We start from the raw sequence: 21,588 nt of genomic DNA, 5'->3' as shown, positions 1-21,588 counted from the left end.
CCTCCTTTGGGGGAAACTTCTAAGGATACATATGTATATATACATGTACATATATACCACTAGCAGGCTACAGGTTCACTATTGTGTGTGTGTATGTGTGTGTGTTTATGACCTAATTACTGACCAGAAGTTGGAAGGAGTGGTCGTTTTTAAAGGGGAAGTTAGTCATGAATCCTGAAACTCGATACATATGTACACAATACTCTCACAATTGTGTGATTTCAAATGAGGATTTAAGCAGCTTGACTACCAAACCGGGGCAAAGCAGTGTTAAAGCAACACAATAAAAGAGTTAACGGTGTAAAGCTGTGTTTTTATGTTGTCTTACTGGTTTAATACGTCTGCCTGCCTACGTTTGTTAAGAGTGCTGCAGTCAGCTTCTCTTGTGGTGGAAGGGAGGGTGTCATGACACTTCATACACAGTTACAGTAGGTCTGAATCGCCACGCCAGGAAGTGAACAGGGCTGAAGCGCAGCTCTGCCACTCTCAAACCTCTGATGACACAGGCAGACATAGACACAGACAGAAGAGCTACACAGCTGATGCAGCACTCCATGGGTGAGTCTACTTCAACAATTCAACTTTAGCCAAAATGTGCCCTTTTTATGCTCTATTTGAAAGGATGGCTGCGTTGCTGCTACATTTTATTCAAGCACTTTTTGTTTGGGCAGTCTCACAGATATGCAAGTCATTCAGATAACTTTTTTTCTGGTTTAAATGCAGTTATATGTCAGTGTTTGTTTTTATGGAGCAATTCGTGGATCCGGAGAGACGAGCGAGACAACCGGTAAACCCCATTCAGAGAAGGACTAGAGTCGTTCACGTTATTCTGAAATTTGATATGGTAGCATCCATTTTTCTTCTTCCACCGTCTTCCACCAGATCCACACGATGGATGTGTCCATCCTGAACAAGGCTTTAATAATGACGTTAGCTAATGATATGGTGACACTTAGCCTTGAATCTGTGGCTGTTAGCCTAGCAGCTAACGTGAGCGAAACAAGCGGTTTCATCTTTTTTGTGTTTTAGTTGTGAAAAGGGGATTTTAAAAAATAAAACAAAGGATGTTCAAACTGTTCACATAATTATCACTCTTAACACAGCTCCATGAACTCCACTAGGGAATCATGACAGCAAGCGTTAGCAAGGCGCAAAGAATTCTGTCATCCCGTTCGACTCCACTGGCTTCGGTCATCCGTCGCCATGCCGACCGAAAGCAGAAATGAACTGAACAAAAATAGTATTCATGTCAGCTTGTGCTCAAAGGCCAGTAGTGAGGGTCAAATGCTTTCACTATGAATGCATTCAGTGTTAGAAACCCAAACGTGACATGTCTACCCTGCCTAGCAGACTTTTAATTTTAAATTTTTTTTGCACATATTTGCCATACTGTGATATTGATGACACAAAATATCCTCACTTATATTTTTGATATAGATTTAGCCCAGCCTTACTGAAGTGTCACATAAAGCAGCTTGTTTGTTGCCAAGCTCTGCTGGTGGTAGCACAGGGGTCACAGTCGTGTGTTGATCTGTTTATCACTCTATTTTTTATTCAGTCATTTGCAGTAAAACTGGTTATTAATGTTATTAACTTCGTACAACTTCTGGTTTATAGGGAGCCATGTAAAGCCAGTGACAGGGCAGCGGTGTTTTAGTGTGGATCGTTCTGTTGCTGTTTCTTTTGTAAATAGATGTCAAATGTTTTGTGGCCCTTTTTCCACGCGTGTATGTTAAGTGGTAAAATGTATGTAGAGCAATTTAGGATTTAACTCTTGAATACATTTTTAATACAATTCAACAAATAGTTGTGTTCTGTCTGAGGCCCCTTACAGCTGTTTCTGTTAGATGTGGATCTCCAGCCGTCAACTGACACTGTCAGCGTATGTCCGATCGAAGTACTCAGCCCAGTGTTTCCAAGTTAGTACTCGGAGCTGTCGAGCTAGCACCTTGTGGAGTGCAACCTGACAAAAATGCTTCAAAAATGTTCTTTCACACATTTGCCTCAGAGGAATTTTAAATCTGTACAGCATGCCACACCCTTAGACTGGTGAGTGGGATAAGGAAAACTCCCAGGGATCATGGAAACTATGCAATATCAGCCTGATAATAAACGGCCAACAGATGTGAAGCATCTGGGCATGCCACCTGCTTTTTATTTTCCACCCAGTGTAGTGTAAGACTAATTCCAACGTGCATATGAAATGTCTCACAATGTTCTTATGAAAAGAATATGGTATCGGAATTATTTCACCTAGTTTGAGAAATTCCTGCAGCATGATCTTTCACGTGGAGCCTCTTCCGTGCACGGATGTGAATTAATGCAGCGTTCTCCATGCATCATAAACCCAACTATCCTGCACCCCCAACATCACTGCTGTGGCCCGATCCTGCAGATTTGCCCTCTACAATATCCGCAGGATTCGGACCTTCCTCACAAAGGATGCAACGCAACTCCTGGTCCAAGCACTGGTCATCTCCCGCCTTGACTACTGCAACTCTCTCCTGGCCGGACTCCCGGCCTATGCGATTAAACCATTGCAGCGTATCCAGAACGCTGCAGCACGCCTTATCTTCAATCTACCCAAATTCTCCCATGTGACCCCCCTCCTCCGTGACCTCCACTGGCTCCCTGTTGCAGCACGCATCCAATTCAAGACGATGACACTGGCCTTCAAGGCCATCAATGGAACAGCACCCGTCTACCTTCAAACACTGGTCAAACCTCATGCCCCGAAGAGAGCACTTGGCTCCTCTACTTCAGCTGGCCGGCTGGTACCACCATCGCTGAAATCAAACAAATGTCGCTCAGCAAAGTCCAGACTCTTCTCTGTTCTGGTCCTCAGTGGTGGAACGAACTCCGGACTAATGTCAGGACAGCAGAGTCATTTGCCATTTTCCGAAAAAGGCTCAAGACTCACCTGTTCAGACTTCACCTCGACTCTACATAGCATGACCCACTAACACCCCCCCCCCCCCGCAAAAAAAACAAAAACAAAAACCTTACCTATAGCACTCAGATCGTAGCACTGTTGCTCTTGAACTACTACTTTACTCAGATGAGGACCTAACACTTGTTCTATTTTTAGCTCTTACTTTATCGGCAATGATTCGTTGTGGTTTCTTTTTTTTTCTTCTTTTGACAAATGTACTTATTGTAAGTCGCTTTGGACAAAAGCGTCTGCTAAATGACCTAAATGTAAATATAAATGTAAACCCGCTGCTTCTCAGTTCAAGGACAGCCAACTTTACACGTAATCTGCCAGAACCAAGTGTCACTACAAGAATATATGCCTCTGATGGACTAACGTGACGTAGTGGCCATCTACACGTGCAGGTAGGGAAAGAGAGGAGGAAGTAAACAGGGAGTACGGAAACGATAGCTGGGGAGGTGGAACAGAAACGAAGATCAAAAGGAAGAAACTAAAGAAAAGGTGAAACTGAGTCCAGTTCACTGGCTGGGTCACCATAAAGTGTCTTTGGTCAGTGGGCATAAAGGCTCGCCGAGGCTCACGGCTATTAGAAAGAGAATGGACACCAGCAGGAGAAGAAGCTGTTGTGTTTACCTTTCTGCAACACATTGATTTCAATCTTTAAGAGGGTGTTTGAAGCCTACTTGATTGTCATTTAAGTTGCGTGAGAAACAAAAGATCTTGTGGTTTCAGACTGGGCAGATGAGTCACTGTAACGGGAACCAGCAGTCGTCATTAATATGAGTGTCATCATGTCGCAGCAGACACTTCACCGTGTCTCCCAGTGGGTAACCGTACTGTTTCAGCCGTGCAAATCTTTCTAGTGCTCATCGTGTGTAAATCTTCACTGAACACATTTATCTTTATTAATTCAATGAGAGGCGGTTTGGCTGCCAGAGCATTACCTGTGGTTAACAAGCGTACTTGCCAGTCATTGCAGTGACCCACACACATCAGTAAATTTCTGCCTAATAAAGCCAAAGGTACTTTTGCATCATCGTTGACCTGCAAAAAATATTCAAATTATTTTTCCACTTGACAGATCTGCAACGACATTTTCATCTTTTTTGTACTTCTGTTTTCTGATTTGATACTGATGTACTTGACGAGGATGTCAGGTTGTAACTTCAAAGTTATTGGCTGGGGCTTTGCTTCCTCTTTATCTAAAGGATCACCACTCCAGACTACTTGGTGTTTAACAAAAAGCCACAATGCCCAAATATGGGCTGGCACTTCTTTTAAAAATATTTTGATCATTGCAGCATTGTTGCTGAAAACAGAGGACTGCATACTATGTGATGCAGTTTCTGTTGACTCTGAATGTTAGACCTGGTGATTTAGCTGCTGCAGCACCAAGAGAACCGGCACTTTATTTGGTTTCTAACTTTAGTCTAACAGCTCAGTTTTAGCTGGGACAGTGGTTAGAGGTCTTGCAACCAAAATTAAACTTTGTGCTGCTGTGTTTTTCATTGTAATTTAACAGAGGTCAGCTCACATTGTGCAAACTGCAAAATAATGAGTTGCTATTATGGTTTGAAGCAACAACAACAACAACAACAACAACAAAAAACAATGCAGATTCCATCTCACACACAAACATTCACTCTATGTCAAATTGGATGATTAAAACAAACAAACAGGACTCTCTGTTGAGTCTTCTTGGTACTTGTAGTCTGCAAGGGATTGTACCACTGGTCTGCCAGCCTCTGGACTCCCATCTTTTAAGATTTGAAAGCTATATACACATTTCATATCATATATTTAAGTCATAGAGTGGGATTATAAGATGTTTTCACAGTGTCATTGAGAAAGCCTCAATGAACAATTCAGTAGTGTTGTCTTTGATAAAGCATTGTATGTTCACTTGTGTAATATTTACAATTATATATTAATATAATATATAAATCATACACTTAGACAGAAAGCAATAAAATCCAAATGGCCACCGTGACTAAAGAGTATTTAGTGCCTTAAAATAATGTTTCCAAAATAGTTTCAGTGGTTCATCACCTCAAAACCTGGTGAACAGCACTTCAGCATTCTCTCTGCAGCCCTCTATTGGCTGTAACCGCACTATGTAACTTTGCCTCGTCGGGTAGCGGTTTTGTAGTTCTAATGAGACTACAAATTTGACCTGCTTTACGGCAAGCGTTACAAAAGCCAGTAGGTGGAGGCTCTGCGTGGAGATCAGTGGGAGAACACCCGGCTGGTGCGTGGAAGATACCTTGCAGCTAGGTAGTTTTTAAATTGGTGTCATGGCAGAGCCTGCAAAGAAAAGGAGGAGTATAATGTCTGATGAGGTGAAGAAAAGAAAACGGGAGCATGACAAAGAACGAGCTCGTACGAGAGTGAATATCGGACCGGCTCACACTCGTTGGCGAGAGCTGAAGGAGCTACAAAATGCAAGACTGATGGTGACTTGGCTTTGTTGCTGCTGGACTTAAATAATACCGGTAAACAGTTTTTTTACCAACAGTGTGCATCTGTGTACAATACATTGTTGATTCTTTTATTGGCTCATGTTAGCTAAGGCGTTAGCTATTGTGCTAATATATATGTAACTATCGCTATGGCTCATGTTAGCTAATCTTAGCTAAGGCGTTAGCTACTCTACCTTGTCACTGGACATCAAATCCTTCATCGTTTCCAGAGCCGGTTCTGCATACAAACAGATAACGTGCGTGTGATGGTAGGCTGCGGTAGGCTAAATTATTTACGACGGCAGTAATGGACAATTCCCTTCCAACCTGTAGGGGGACTGAAGAGGAAAAGTGTTGCTTTAAGATGTAAAGTGTGTGAGGACGTCACATAAGGAAGGTGGATATTCTTCTCGGGATGTCTAGAGATCTTGCAGTTCCACACTTCAGATGTTACAAGCTAAAAAGTTCTCCTGCAACCTAACACAGGAACATTTACGCATCAAGTCTTATTTGTGGTCATGTTAAGGTGTGTGTGTTTGCACGCTTGACCTATGCATTGTTCCAGTCTTAGGGGGGCGGAAAGTCCCCCGGCCTCTTTCTCACGTCCTGTGTGTCTGAGTGTGCGAGGCATGTGTGTGTGTGTGTGTGGTGGTGTGGGTTGTATCCCGCAGCCAATCACATAGGAGCTCTGAGGAAGCAGGAAGGAACATGTTGCAGCCCGTTGACCAATGAGAAGCCGGAGCTAGAGGAGGAGGCCCCTTCAGGAAACCACTGGCACAGTATCAGGGTTTCAGACCTCCAACAGACTTCCTACAATCAGACCAAAACGACTGATTGTTCTATCTTCCCGTCCATCCGCTTCTTTAATTTACTTTTCTATTTCCAGTCTCATTTTTCACCACACCCATCTGTATCCTCGCTCTGGTCCTCCAGATCTAACCTCTCATCCCTCTAATCTTGAAACTGCATCCATTCTTGCATTCGATCTGACCGCGCATCTGTCCTCCATCGCAAAGTATGGTGGCATATTCCGCCGTGCTGTCGCCGTCACTTCCACCGACATGTCCGCTCCATCCGTGAGGAAGAAGAAGTCGTTTGCACGAAGCTCCCAGCCGAGCGCCAGGATGTGTATTCGGGAACAGAGGGATGTCATGTAAGTTCCGACTTCACCGTCCATGATCCCGGCACACTTTGTGTTGTTGACTCCACCTTTGTGTTGTCCGTCTCGTCTCTTCATGTGTGGATGTACTCCCAGATCAGTTGACTGGCGGTTGTCCTTACCTGCCAGTTCTATTACCTTTTAGATGGATGTCTTGATTGTAGCTTGATTTCATGCTTTCATGTTTAGCTTTGCCAAAGCACTCCGTTGGAGGTTTACGTCATCTGTCTTAGTGAATGTGCATCTTCTTCCCCATTACAATGGATTAATGATGCAACTGAGGGATTTCCTACATTGGCCTGTTGATTGGAGTGTGTAACCTTTGAATTTTACGTTTTTAAGTTATTTTTGTCATCTTGTGACGTTACTTTGTGTGCCACCTCTGAGTCTACAATACTGAGGACCAGTTGAAGTAAGCACGTACGCATTTTCTCACCACGTGTGAAATAGTGGCGTTTTGACATCTTATAGCTGACATAACACTTTGTAGTCATGGGTAATGCAGTGACCCATACAGTACTTTAGACACTCAAACAGACATTACAAGTCCATGGTCACATAACGTTTATTTTAGTCCACCTACGTTCCAGAATCTCTTCATTTCTCTGCAGTGGAGGAAACAGTTTGGTTTTATCGGCTCCATGGATCCAGTATCTATTACTCACAGAAAGGTGACACGAACACAAAAAGGGGACAGATGAGGCCATTAAACCTGTGTATCATGTGACCGTTACATTGAATTGATTTGATTGCAGTGATTACAGGGGTCCGAATTTGATGCAAAGTACATTATTATACACACAAGTTAAGTTGTGCAGTAGGTCGAGTCCTAATTTTGGATGTGTCAGATGCCTGTGGGGATATTTCTGAATTCAGTCAGTTTATTTTAGCCTTGCTTTGCACAGTTTTATCCAAAGGGATTCATTATCTAAAATGGGACGTATCATAAAAACTCACTTTTCTGTGCTTATTCACATGCATGAGTATATGGACTCCCGTTCCACAAAGTGTAAATAAGTTGACCCAGTGGGTTTTTTGTGTGCTGAAAATGAGCATGATATGATAAAAGATACGACTACATGTCTGAGATGGAAGCAGAAGGGCAGAAGAGTTCACATGCACACAAGAGAGGAAGACATTGGGCACATCTATGTGACCACCACAATACCTTTGAAGATGCAGCATTTCAACTTTCCCCTAAGATTTAAGAAGAGAATGCCGTGTGACCTAATGGCTGTGTAAAGTACCAATATCACAATTTGGGTTTGGTTTGGTTTGGTTTGGTTTTGTTTGCATATACACCGAATATCTTGATGAAAATTCCAGTTTGATGAGTTTTTGGTCATTTTATACTCAGCACTGGAAAATCTAATCAAAGACTGACACAAGCAGAAGACATAAATGGTGTCTGTCTGGTGTTTTTTTCTATCTCTTTTTATTCTAAAAGACACAGATATATGTTGATACGACCCGTAATCAAAGTCAGTATGCCACGGTGATTCCTCAGCAAGGTTCATTTACAGGAAATGTCTCTCATTCTCGACCCAGTGTCGGGGGGGAGGGTGGGCATGATGCAGTCAGGGCAAAATCCCCCCCCACCCCCCCCCCCGCTTACGAGTCTCTCTCTGCCTGAGTATCTCTGTCTAAAAGTCAATGTGTATTTTTCTTTGTCTCTTATTACTTCAGAAAGGAAACACACCAACATTCTAATCTTTGTATACAGTGTGTGTGTGTGTGTGTGTGTGTGTGTGTGTGTGTGTGTGTGTGTGTGTGTGTGTGTTAGTCTGAGAGGAATCCTGTCGCCGTTGTGGCAGCATGACAGTTCCTGTGAAGTGGAATGGCCATATTTGGACACAGGAAATGATGATGATGCAAAGCCACCTGCTTTTACTATTTCAGCTTTCAATAAGGCTGCAGATCTGAATCAGGAAGGATTAATCAGTCAAGATTAAGATACTTCACAACTAAGTATTAATTTAATGCGATGCAGACGCAATTTTGGACATTTGCTGGCACAGATAAGAATGAAATCTATGTGCGTTCAATGGTGTTTCTCAACCTACATGGTCCATATCTTGTTTCATGAACCTCGACAATCAATATTGGTACTTCCAATACCATGAAGGAAAAAAAGGTGTTCTCTTTTTCTTTCAGTGTGCTCAGTTTGAAGACTTAAGACACATGCACAGCCTTGTTACTCATCAATCCAGACAAATAAAGCAAAATGAACGAGCAAACACTCCAGAGTTCAGATAAACCTCTCTTAACCTACCCAACTCCTCAGTTTCTATTTGTCGCCGTCACACCTACGTGTGAAAGTGGCAGTGAAAAATGTAGAAGCTGAACAGTCGTGGAGGAATCGTTGTGGTCGGTCGTTGAGGGGAACAGGAAGAAAAAGCACGCTCTGTGTGACAGTTTCTGTTTCCTGGGCAGCAGGGGAGGTTTTTTTCACCGTGTGCGCTGCAGCGGACAGCGGGTTAGCTGTGACCTTTTCCTTCATCACGTCGTGTGAACTGGGGAGGCGGTGGGTGCTTGCCGATCAGGTCTGAGCCCCCAAACCACACACTCTGCTCGCTGCGCAGAACGAGAATTGGTTGACCACACACACCTGGCAGCTGTTGAAATCTGCGTCATGACAGATGTCGAGGTAGCATGCACACACACTGGTCGGCCGTTCTGCTCATGGTATGGAAAAGACCATCTGTCCACCGTCAATATTGGTTACTGGTTAGCCTTTCAACCCTCCAGCTCGCTGCCATCAGCTCCGTCGGTGCGGCAGCAAGGACTTCTCACATGTTGTGATGGCGACATGCAGATGTAAACACTGTCGTAGCAGAAACACATGCACAGAAACGTTGTTGCTACAGACACACAGGCGTGCGCCCAATAAGTCATGTTTAGTAATGTTTTAAACATGAAATAATCTGGAAGCTCTCCTCCCACTGCTCCACAATGGGACTCGTGCCTGTGGGTTTTTATTCCTCCAGAATGTATCTGTCCTAGGTGACTTCAACCAATAACAGCGCCGTTATGACCTACCTCATATCTCCTGTATTTTTAATAAATTCAACTCTAAATTTAGTGAATCTGTCTTAACTTCTTGGCAGAGAATCTCTTAATATTAGACTTACAGATTTGAATTTCTTGCAATTAAATTTGTAATCTGTTAAGAAGTAAACAGAAACTTTAACCAAAAAACGTATGTTTTGACTTATTTTCTTACAGTGTAAGTGGTTGAGAACTACACATTTAGTTGTTTGGCTCATGACTCAGACGGTGCACAAGGCCATTCTCTTCCCCGTATGGATTAAAGCTTAAAGTTAGACCTCTTAGTGATTGTTAAATTTGCAGTCCAATATCTGATAATGACCTATTACAACCTGCCACTGTCATGTTGCCCAGAGGGAAATTCAACAGGAATATGTCTGCTGTGATTCATGGAGACGGGGGTTTCCATCTCACAGCTGCAGTAGTTTCAATTTCACTTTCTCTGGTCAGTCTAATGTTTTCAGCCTGTTCTTGTGAAACCACATGAAGAGAGGCTTACAGACTTATACTACTATACTAATATCACTGGGTTGTGAAGTGTTTGTTTATGTGTCCTCTGTCAGATCTCGCAGGTTCTGGAGAGGCTCTTATGAGGGGGATGTTATAATTAATCAAGGTTTGGATTTCTGTCGTTCCTGTGTTACTTTTGGACTTTCTTTGGTTCAGAGCAGCTTAAGCCCAGAACATTATGCTCTTGTGTTGGCCAAAGTCCCACCCAAACACCGCCCCAATCACGCATGACGAGCTGTCATCTAAGTTTGCGCTTATCCAGATCGTGTTACATTTTAACCGGTAGCCGATCTGCCGACCCAGCAATTGTTTTATGCCGTGTGTGTATCCGTGTGCCCGAGGAGGAAATGTGTTTGAATGAGTCTGGTATGTGCTTCCCTTCCTGACAAACAGCTGCTCTCTGATTAGCATCTCTGGCTCACCAACGTCAGCTCAGGGTGGAGACCTTTCACATTAAACTAGAGGGGTGAGAGAGTTTGGAGCCTCAGCACACTTTTATGCCCTTTTAAATAAAACGTCAGCTCAACAGACTGTAGTTTAGAAAGTCAGTGGTTCTCAACCTGGACTGGAGTGTTTTTTTAACAATACATCACCTCTCCCGGTCATTAACACTGAAAGCAGTAAAGCTGTCATTTGATCTGCAGTTCAGATGTCATGACTGTATGAAGACTCCTCCAGCTGTCCCTCCTTTGTCTACCAGTTCTGTCACCTGAGCAGATCTTTCTTCGCTGTTAATGGGAAACTGGATGAAGCTGAATTGTAGACTCTTCCACTTCCTACAGAAAAAAAGTGTTCGTTCACGAGGACTTCAGGAAAGGACATTTGTGAATCATTGATAAGCAGCTGGTGAACTTTGGCTCTGACTCAGACTGAGATGAGGTTTGTGAACTTGTGCGTGTGTGAGTGTTGTGGCCTGTATCGCTGTTATCCGTAAGCAAACCACATGATAGCATTTGTATGTCCTGTTGAAGTCCTCACACACACACACACACACACACACACACACACACAACCAACAGGGGTTGGAAACCAGCAGCAGCTCCACCCTGGTGATTTATTCTGTGTCTGGCACATTTGACATCACCGTTTTTTAATCAGCTTTCCCTTCTCACTCCCTCCCTTTGTACACAGTCCCATGTTTCTTTTCCCTTTAATTCTTAAAGCCTGACTCAAGCATTGCACTCTTTTTGCATGTTTTAATAATTTTTGATTGCATAGTCAAACCCAGTGGCTCGTTTCAGTACGCTGATCGGCCAAACAGCCAATCCTGCAGGTTTTTTATCTCAGTGAAAGGGAGTGAAATCTGGCAAGAAGAGTTCTTCTTCATTCCTGGGCTTCACACACACACACACACATGCACACCCCTCCCTTTCAGTCTGTCAGTAGATGCTGTTGATAGACTGGAAGTTACACATTAGAGGATGAAGAACTTCACTTGGGATGTGTATTTTGACTATAGTGCTCTGTCTCACACACACACACACACGCACACACACACACACACACACACACCTATTACATGAAGCTTTGAACCCCAGCAAAAGTACTCAGGGCATGATGTGTTTCCTGTCCTAACTGTGTGTGTGTGTGTGTGTGCTCATGTAAAAATCTGTGTGAATGCCTAAGTCCACTATCTCAGTTTGAGTGTGTTTATGTGCGAGGGAGGGCGAGAGAGATAGAAATCAACAAAGGCAGCAAGAGAGAGAGAGAGAGAGAGAGAGAGATCAGCCCAGAGTGAAGAAAGAATCAGAGAGTGAAATAAAAAGAGAGTGTGCAGAAAATCAGACGGAGAAACCCCCTCTCACTTTGGATCCGGTGAGACGCTAACAGGGAAGTCAGTGAGCACAGAACGGAAAAAGGAGCCGGATCCCAGACCAGACCAGTCTGTTGGACGTCTCTGTCATGGACCTGCGGCCGTCGTTAGCATCCACAGTGTTAGCCTCCACGGTCAGCGTGCTGAGGGAGAGCGCTGTCATTCAGAGCATCGAAAGGAGGCTCAACAGGAGGTAGGAGGCACCTTCTAGAGAAGAAAGTATTTTTGAGATTCAGAGAAAAATGAAGATTTACCCACTTTTAAGAGGATGAATGAATTGGGAATTATGTTTTTTTCACCCACATATGAGGTGAGGTAACTGTTCATAGCAACACAAGCTTCATCTGTCCATTCACTGTCCCCATTAATAAAAATAACACCTGTTTCACTGTCCCATGTGTAAGAAGAACTTCTGGCCATGATAAGCACAGAGTGAATACACTCACCATAACCGATGTGTTGCATGTTGGATGAAAACAATCCAGACAACATTTCAGATTTTGGTGTTGTCCTGTAGAATACATGGTCGTGGTCGTAGCAGACGTAACGGTCACATTGTGAGAATTTGCTGCAACATTTTGGAGCAGTTTGTTCTCAGTCATCGGCGGATGCGAGCTCGGGTCTGGGACTTTGGATTGGAAACCAAAGGTTCAATCCCTTTGTTATGGATGAATAGTGTACAGAGGCCTGTGAGGGCAAGTACAACACTTTGTCATAGCACTAAATGTCTAATAGCATAAATGTATCGTGTGCAGCCAATATCGTTTATTCGCTCCAAATGGAAACTTCTGTGCAAAGTTATATTTCTTTTTTGGGACATTTCAAAAGTTCACTTAAAGTTTGCTTGACAATTGGATGGAAAGATACTTACATCTACATTTACATTTAGGTCATTTAGCAGACGCTTTTGTCCAAAGCGACTTACAATAAGTACATTTGTCAAAAGAAGGAAACAAAGAAACCACAACGAATCATTGCCGATAAAGTAAGAGCTAAAAATAGAACAAGTGTTAGGTCCTCAGCTGAGTAAAGTAGTACTTCAGGAGCAACAGTGCTACGATCAGAGTGCTATAGGTAATTTTTTTTTTTTTTGGGGGGGGGGGGGGGGCGTTAGTGGGTCAGGCTATGTAGAGTCGAGAGTAGAGTCTACTTATCTTAATAAAATGTATGTAAAATCCTGAAAGCTTGAAGAAGGTTTGGGTATAAATCCTTTCTGGATCTGCAAATATGTCATTTCTCTTCTTTATCCTTTTTATTTTGCCATGATTTTGAACGACTCCTAAGGTGACTGCTTGTATATTTATGTTGCCTGTCCTCTTTCCTTCTCTGGTAGAACCATGTCGTCTCCAGAGATGTGCTGGCCGGTGCCGATGCGGGCCATCGGGGCTCAGAACCTCCTCACCATGCCCGGAGGAGTTTCCACTTCAGGATACCTCCACAAGAAGGGAGGCAGCCAGTTCAGCCTCATGAAATGTGAGCTCGTAATGAAAACATTAAGTGTGGGTGGACAGAATAAGCAGAATTTCTGAGAATATATCGTAATCTCCATTATATTTTCTTTATTGCAACTTTTACACCTCAGTCAATGTTTTTAAATTGTGGATTGGGATCGTTCTTGTCTTACAGGGCCACTGAGGTACATCATCATCCACAAGGGCTGTGTGTACTACTTTAAGAGCAGTACCTCTCCTGCACCACAGGGGGCGTTCTCTCTCAACGGCTACAACAGGTCAGGGAAATTCTTCAGCTGCTGACATCCTCACAGTAATGTTGTTTTCACCCAGTTTGCTAACCACCTGTTAATGAAGGTGTATTTCTGGATCTCCAGACGTTCAAATCCGAATTCATGTCATCGTTTTGCAGCAATCAGGTTTAAGTCTGTGTCCGAGAACAGTTTCAGTTTTCTTCTTAAAGGGGAAAATATAATTCCCAACATAGCAAATGTCAAAGTGCTTTTATATTTGTAGCTTATTTCTTGCCTTACTATCACAACACTTTCTACAGACTCGTACACCGAATGGAAAGTTTCATCTAAATCTGTCTTTCCTCTTCGGCAGAGTGATGAGAGCAGCAGAGGAGACGACATCCAGCAATGTGTTTCCTTTTAAGATTGTCCACTTCAGTAAGAAACACAGGACCTGGTTTTTCTCTGCAGCCAGCGAGGACGAGAGGAGGGTGAGAACAAACTGACTTACTGTGAACATTCACATAAAGAGAAGAGGGACCAGGTTTGAACTGTAATAGTCACTTACTGTCCCCTCACCTGCCATTCTGCAACCCATATATTGTTCTTTCTTTAACAGAAATGGATGCGATGTCTGCGGAGGGAGATAGATATCTATAACGACAGAAAAGAGTCCAACATTCCAAGGTAACAACATTTTATATTGTTGTAGTCTGTTATTAGGAGCTGACCCTCTTTTAATCGCTTTTCATTAAAGCAAGTGCCTTTGCTGATCAGGCGGCCTGATCTTGTGGAAAATTAATAATATATATTATTTATTTACTGATATGAAAATAAACTAAAACTCAACAACAAACATTTTACATTTTGCTAACCAGCATTAACGAGCTAAACGGATCAATAAACACAAGCTCAAAATGTTTCTTATTAGGCTACATGTTAGCTTTTAGCTAGCTGGCAAACTGGGATAGTAAATTACAAAATGAAGAACATAATTAAAACTGAACATTTCAAAAATTACGTATTTACTAGTGTAAGTGAATGTAGTTTGGAGATTAGCTATACTTCATTCCATTTCACGAACCAGCGACCAGTAAAACCCACTCTTTTTTCCTTTTTTTCTGGATATTATGTAACATTTTCTTTGTTGCCATAGTGACTCGGATTCAGATGCCGACAGCTTCTATGGCACTATTGAGAGGCCCATGGATATCAAACATGCTGTCGATTACGCAGAAGATGGTAAGACCGCCTCGATGAACACATACGGGCGACTCACACCTTACTGCGCGTCATTACATTGAAGTGTCTGTGCTCTCCTGTGTGTAGATTATGTGGAGGATGACGATGATGATGATGAGGAAGACTATCTGAAGCCAGACGGCGACTGTTCACCGACGTCCTCCGGCAAGGGCGCATCTTCACACTGTCAGAGAGGTATGCAGCAACCACTCCCTCCCCCCCCCCCTCCAAAAAAACCCAAACAAATACGTGTACCAGTCATCATCATGTATGGGGTTCAAATAATAAAGGTTTATTTTAAAATATATCAGCTGCTGTAGGCCTACCATATGATACAACAATGAATAAAATATACCATGTGACCATTAAAGCTATCCATTCAGGGACTTTGAAACACCGCTTGATATTAGCGTGTATTCTGTGCTGTCGTCACTGTAAATCAGGAAATTAAACTATTTCTTCGGAACAATCTGAACATTATTTAGTGGCAATTTATGAAAAATGGAAACTAATTGAGCATTATTTGTTTTTGGTTGCATAATAATTCCAGGTATGCATGCTGTACGTATGTAGTATTTACAATTCGACCTATCTGGAAACCCAGCCTGATTTCTTTTCTTTTGTTAATCTCTTCAGGCCAACCCACAGGACCGCCCCCCTCCTACCCTCCTCCCCCAGTGCCAGCGGCATTCCAGCTCCATCAAGACTCCGGTCCAGGTTTCCACAAAGGCCCACCTCCTCCCATCCCGCCGCTACACAGAATCCCAACCAGCCCGCTCCCCAAGAAGCCCCCACCCTCTGTCCCTCCTCCTTCTATATTGAAGGACCCTAACAAAGGCCTGCCCCCTCCTCTCCCCTTTGCCCCCCACCTGCACAAGTCCCCGTCTCCCACTCCCCCGCCTCCTCCGCCCCCCAACGCAAAGAAGACTCTTCAGGGCAGGGCAGCATCCATAGGGGGGCCTGGGAACGACCAGAGAGACTGGAGGCCTCTGCCGGCCCTGTCGGTCCTATCCCCCTCATCTCTCCCTACCTGTGACCACGTAGAGACTAAGATGGTCTTAAATAGTCCCCCCCATTGCCCCCTGAATACTGGAGGGAGCCAATCAATGGGCAACATCCACCACGGGGGGATGAGTAACCACCGCAGCAGGCCGTGCCTACCTCCTCATTTCAATCCTGGAGTGTCCAGACCCGTGACGTCGGACTCCCCGCCTCTCAACAAGACGTCCTCCATTCACCCACCACCACCTTGCCATCCTCCACTCTCTCCTCTACTTAAACCAGGACTACAAAATAAGCCAGGGATACCCAAACCTCCTCCGCCATCAGTTAAACCCCCGCTGCCTGCGGCTAAATCCAAGATGCCGGGAATATCGCTTCAGTAAGTTGAACTCAAACACATGAAAAAACACCAAATACTTTAGGGTGCAATAAAGACAAAAGGTGAATCAGGTTGAAGCGACCTCACTGAACCTTGTCTCCCCCCCAGAAGATCATCTCCCGAAGGGCGGAGCTTCCGGTTGTCGGTAGAGGAGACGCCTGCAGAGTTTAGGAGGAAACAAGACTTGTCCAAACACGGCGGAGGAGACGACTCTGATGAGGACTATGAGAACGTAAGAGATCACAGAAGTGACGTTTTTTTTGTGTGTCCCAGACCATTGTCATGGCGATGTGTGTGCACAAACTACACAACCGATCAGGTGCACCGATTGCAACATTACCACACGAGAGAATACCAAAGACTGTGACGTTAAGATAAAAAAAAATCACCATTTCTGACCTCGTATATCAATTAAAAAAACCTTAATGACCCTTGTTTGAGTGCTCCAATAAAAAACATTGTTGACATTTACATAACCAGGTGTTTCTATCTGCAGGTGCATCTGCCGGACTCCGTGTTCATCGACACGACGGAAACCAGCTTTGTAGAAAAGTAAGTTTTTTGTCATATCGAGGTAAAAACTGAAATATGCCTCCAGCAGGCCACAGCTCTGCCGCTTTGCAGAGGAAGTCTGCCCTCTAGTGCTTTAACTCATGCAGTGATTGCATTCACATTGTCTATTTTTATGTAGTCACGTTAAACGCTACATGTATTATTGTTTAATCGTTATTTTTTGCAGCATTAGTCCACTACAGTGCATAGCCTACCAGCAATCTCATTTGAAATAAGAGACACAATATTAAGCTTGTCTATGAGAATGTGTTGACGGTGTGTGTGTGATGACCATGTGTGTACCTGCAGGTTGTTCAGAGAGAGCCCCATCCCTCCACAGGACGGACTGTACTGCATCAGAAACTCAGGGACCAAAACAGCAAAGGTAAAAAAAATTAATATAATAAAATAATAATTAGATCATATATAATAAATATAATAATAATAATAATAGTGCAGATGTCCGGCTGGTTAGGTAGGTAGCGCATCCTTCTCTCGAGCCGCGGAGGACTTTTAGACCAGTTGATTCATATTTTTGGGGATTCATTAATTGCAAATCTCCGGGAGATAAATATTACTAATATTAAAGATAAACTATTAAAAGGGTGACTTGTATGAGACTGGTCTAAAGAACTAGAATATAATACATGTAAATCTGTACTCTTGAGATCCTAGACATCTATTGCTCAAGAAGCCGATGTGGGCATTTTTATGTTAAATATTTAGATATTTAACATAAAAATAAAAGTGTACTACTGATTGAAAATGCAGGTGTAAGGACAAAATGAGCATTATGCAATTATCAAATACTTTGTATATAGTATATAGTGGTTGTAATGTTTAATGTTTATGTTTATAATGTATATGGTTTGTCTGTAGTATGTACGTTGCTGTATTGAGGCGTCTTTTTTACGTTTTTTTCTTCTTCTCTTTTCTTTTTTCAAATGTATTATTATTATTTTGTTTTTTCTGTAATTTCTCTGTTATTATGTAGTGATTGTGTAATATGTTGGTACCCCCTCGAAAACAAGATGATACATCTCAAGCGGTTTAACCTAATAAACACATCAATCAATCAATATAGTTCAGATTCACAAAAAGGTCAGGTTGGCAGAAACAGGTCACACATCTTACTAACTAAAGTTCTGCAATAATGGTGTGACATTTAAATCAAAACTTAAAAAAGAACGGTTAAATCATGTTGCTGTGTTTCCCAGGTGCTGGTGGTGTGGGACATCAGTATAGGCAAAGCAAGAAACTACCGACTGTTTCACGAGGTATGAAGCCTGCTGCCCTCTGACATGTTATATGAATATATAACTATATACATGGACCGACACTGTCGCATCTACACTATTAAAGCCGTCTGTTCACTGTGCTTGTTGTGCCAGGAGGACCGCGTGTTTCTGGACAACGACATCAGCTTCCCCACTCTGCCAGCTGTGATCGAACACTACTACAGCCATCCTCTTCCTCACCACGGCTCGCTCTGCCTGCAGAAGCCCTACACCAAGACACTGAGCAGCAAATCCACGCCTTCGGACAAAAGGAGAGCGGAGAGTCTGGGCCTCCTCTGCAAGTGAAAGAAAGCCATCTCTGCAGACAAACGTGTGGAGACAAACTCAAGCATGTGAAATAACTCACAGTATATATGACTGTTGTGGCACTAAAATGCACATTCTCCCTGTGCTCAAGGATTTCTGACAAAACACAGCTCAGTCAACCCTCAGGTGGTTTTATTTCTACATCATGGACCATGAAGTAGAATCAACCATTCACCATTACAGCTTGGAAAACAATCCAGTGTTGAAATTCTGATTTAAATGATTCAACAGCGACACCTGCAGGACAGGCAAGGAAGTGATGGTCGGGAGGAGGATGTATTGTAATCTAAACATGAAGAACAAAAACAGTTTGCACAACACTGACTTTGAGGCTGTAAATGGTAATATATTTATATTTAAATGCTGTAAATACTGTAAAAAAACAAGTTGTAAAGATGTAAATATGTTGTTTTCTACAGAAATATATGTTGAGAGTGTGTAAAGAATTGCTCTGAACCTCCTGTTTGTGATGGAGATCACTGAAGAAGACTTCTGGATGACTTAAGCAACAGCGTTTATTGTATAAGAGGCCAAGGAGAATCACTCAGATACAAAGTGGTGTCACTGTGTACGCCGTCCCTTTAATTCTGAAGGTGTCCGTCCTGTCTAGGTGTATTTAATCCTGGCATTCCCCAGAATACACTACTCCTCCAAATAAGGTTACTTGTCACCCGCTAGTCCCGTAAGAAGGTTTCTATTGGCCACTATCAAAACATTCTTCAACACAGACATGCAATCTGTGGTTGTCTAGCCCAGAGTTCAAGTTCGCTCCTTTGACCTTGGGTCCCATTTATACAGGCGCAGTGCATCTTCTTTATCAGTGCTTTTGTCAGCAAGAAGAGAGCCAGCGTATCATAACTCAAAAGGGAAGGGGAGGGTTGTTACCTTTCTCCTTAGGCTCTGCAACCTCGTGTGGCTCAAAGGTGTACTGCAGAAATAAATGCTACAGGTATAATGTGTTGCCAGTTGCTGCTTGTAAACACAGCGTTCAAAATGTGCCCCTTCTCTCCAGCTCAACGAGAGAGAGAGAGAGAGAGAGAGAGAGAGAGCCCTAACACATTTATTTGAGTACCAGGATGTAGCAGCAAAAACAACAGCAGGAAGCTTCCCGGATTTGACAAACCGAAGACACACAGAGTGGATTTATCTGAACTGGCACAGGGCCAGAAAACGTACATCTCGTTACTGGGTAAAGGTGTCAGGAAACAACAGCTGATGGCTCAGTCGTGTGAACATCATCACATGTCAACATGTCCTCACACTGGGATGGACACAACTTCAGTTTCTTGCTTCTTTCAGAGAAGGTGCAGGATTTCCAGAGGAGCGTAACCAGCTATGAGTGTCGCTGTCTGTGGTGCTGAACAGCAGTTATGGTCCAATGAGGGCACACAGAGATCCAAACCTTCCATCCATTCATTCATCTTCATAAATACATTCGCACTCTATTTTTATGAACGTTTCTGACATTTTCATTGTAATCATTTTTCACAAAGTTACGGCTTATTTTAGACGTGGCGGGTCATTCTGGTGTTCTCTCGGGGCCTGAGAAGTAGAGAATATAAGTCCTAGAGAGAGTGGACTACCAGCCTTCCATCGAAGAGAGATAAAGAAGCTCCCCTTTGGCCACAAACGTCTTCACAAACCTGGCCCAGATCTGGGCATGATTAAATATCTGCTTTCAGCCATTGGCAAGAGCCCCCCTGCAGCTTCCTGGTGAGATGAGGATAAAGCTGTTTGGTCTGAGGAAGTGTTGATATCTGTAGGCTGTGTGTGCAATTCTCACCCTTAAATGTGTCGCCTCCCTGCTGGATTTTAACATGAGATTGAAATGCAGCACTAAAACCCTGCTGGGGACTGGATTTATAAACCATCAGTAGCCGAGTTCTCTCAGTTGGTTTCCCCCTTTGTTCTGGATGGGTCCCTGTTTTAGCTTGTTTCTTTTAACCAACTATAAAGCTGCTGTTTTATTGCACGGCTAGACAATTACTTAACATTTCTCTCTGATGTGATGCTGTGAGCCACTCCACATGGACAAAGATTACTTAATTAAATGCGTCCAAGTAATTAGGCTTTTAAAGCCTTAACTCTATGGTTGTGCTGGTCCTTTGCAAAGACAGAATCACCACCATACAAGAACATTGTTAGCTAGTAAACAACTGGGACGTTTTACATAGACGATCTAATTCTTCATCTTTTGTTCCCACATGACACTAATGCACGTGGGAGGAAGGTGGCGAGCCATCTGGTTCTGTAAATGTTCACCTTGGGGTTTGTGCAGGTTGACACCATGCAATGACATCCATCTGTCATGTTTTATTAGAGATTTTTGACAGTGCATAAAATCATTAGCTCCTCAAAAGCAACCAGTCAGCTTGCAGACTTCACAGGCTGGTTGTCACAGTGGCGTTTTTCTTCTTCTTTTCTATTTGGAAGCATTTTTAAAAGTGATGAATGTGGAATTCAGGGCATATCGACTCCACACAGCTCTCAATCTCAGCTGAGCCGGCAGCTTCAATTTTAATTAACTGTGTATTATCTCTATTCAAATAATAAGCATTCAAAATGCGTGGTTTCTTTATCTTTGTTTTCATTATTTATTTTGAGGGAATAAACATGACTTATTTTGACATAAACTTCAAACTACAAAGACAACAGTTTTACCACAAACCATGCCAAGCATATATAACCGCTTTTGTGAAAAATGATTATGATGATTGCTAACACAGGAAACAAGTTGTTGTAGGAGGTGATTATCAACTAAAATCAGAAGAGTGGATTCTTTGAAGTCATCTTCACTGTTCAGGTCCCTGCTGGTGAGCACTGGTTTTCCACAAAAGAGACAGAACTTTCAACCCTTAGATCTGCAACCGGTATGTGTGTTAATGTGTGTTCGGAGGTGATTGCCAAAAAGAGATGCTGATAGTCAGAGAGTGAAGGAGACACTTCCTCACACAGAATTGTACAGTGGTTTGTGTGCTTTTTTTTCAGGGAATGTAAAAATCTGGGACAGAATGAGCCTTGGGGTGTATCAACAGCCATCAGCCACCGCTGAAGATGAGGCTAACCCTGTGATAAGGATTGATGGGAGCATATGAAACCTGGCAGCATGCAGCCCGGAAACTCCAAAGGCCTGGTGATCAAAAAGGGGAGTAATGGCATCAGGCGGAGGGAAGAAACTGTAAGAGCTGAATTTGGGGCCAAGAT

At 43.0% G+C, this 21,588-nt stretch overlaps 1 protein-coding gene across 5 annotated transcripts; it reads left to right on the top strand.

Moving 5' to 3' along the window:
• The first annotated feature begins 462 nt into the window (after nucleotides 1-462).
• sh3bp2 (SH3-domain binding protein 2) lies at nucleotides 463-18,830 on the top strand. Of its 5 annotated transcripts, none has more exons than XM_084035427.1 (13): nucleotides 463-558; nucleotides 13,255-13,394; nucleotides 13,548-13,650; nucleotides 13,979-14,096; nucleotides 14,225-14,292; nucleotides 14,762-14,847; nucleotides 14,935-15,042; nucleotides 15,484-16,228; nucleotides 16,337-16,460; nucleotides 16,725-16,780; nucleotides 17,090-17,165; nucleotides 17,998-18,057; nucleotides 18,172-18,830. In XM_084035427.1, exons 2-13 carry the CDS (start codon nucleotides 13,259-13,261, stop codon nucleotides 18,361-18,363), a joined length of 1,872 nt encoding a protein of 623 aa, XP_083891553.1. In that variant the 5' UTR covers nucleotides 463-558; nucleotides 13,255-13,258; the 3' UTR covers nucleotides 18,364-18,830. The 5 variants fall into 5 exon arrangements, with proteins under 5 accessions (XP_083891553.1, XP_083891555.1, XP_083891554.1 ...); XM_084035429.1 differs by lacking the exon at nucleotides 463-558 and adding an exon at nucleotides 6,181-6,544; XM_084035428.1 differs by lacking the exon at nucleotides 463-558 and adding an exon at nucleotides 9,810-10,043.
• Nucleotides 18,831-21,588: the final 2,758 nt, after the last annotated feature.

Source organism: Eutrigla gurnardus, assembly GCF_963514095.1.
Source record: "Eutrigla gurnardus genome assembly, chromosome: 19".
Lineage (NCBI taxonomy): Eukaryota > Metazoa > Chordata > Actinopteri > Perciformes > Triglidae > Eutrigla > Eutrigla gurnardus.
This window is presented reverse-complemented; position numbering and strand designations above follow the sequence as displayed.

Bases quoted from the DNA above. Each gene is read 5' to 3' on its own strand.
- sh3bp2 (XM_084035425.1), top strand. From the start codon at position 12,011: ATGGACCTGCGGCCGTCGTTAGCATCCACAGTGTTAGCCTCCACGGTC. The intron at 15,043-15,483 runs GTATGCAGCAAC...TAATCTCTTCAG, and splicing joins ATCTTCACACTGTCAGAGAG to GCCAACCCACAGGACCGCCC. The intron at 16,781-17,089 runs GTAAGTTTTTTG...GTGTACCTGCAG, and splicing joins GAAACCAGCTTTGTAGAAAA to GTTGTTCAGAGAGAGCCCCA.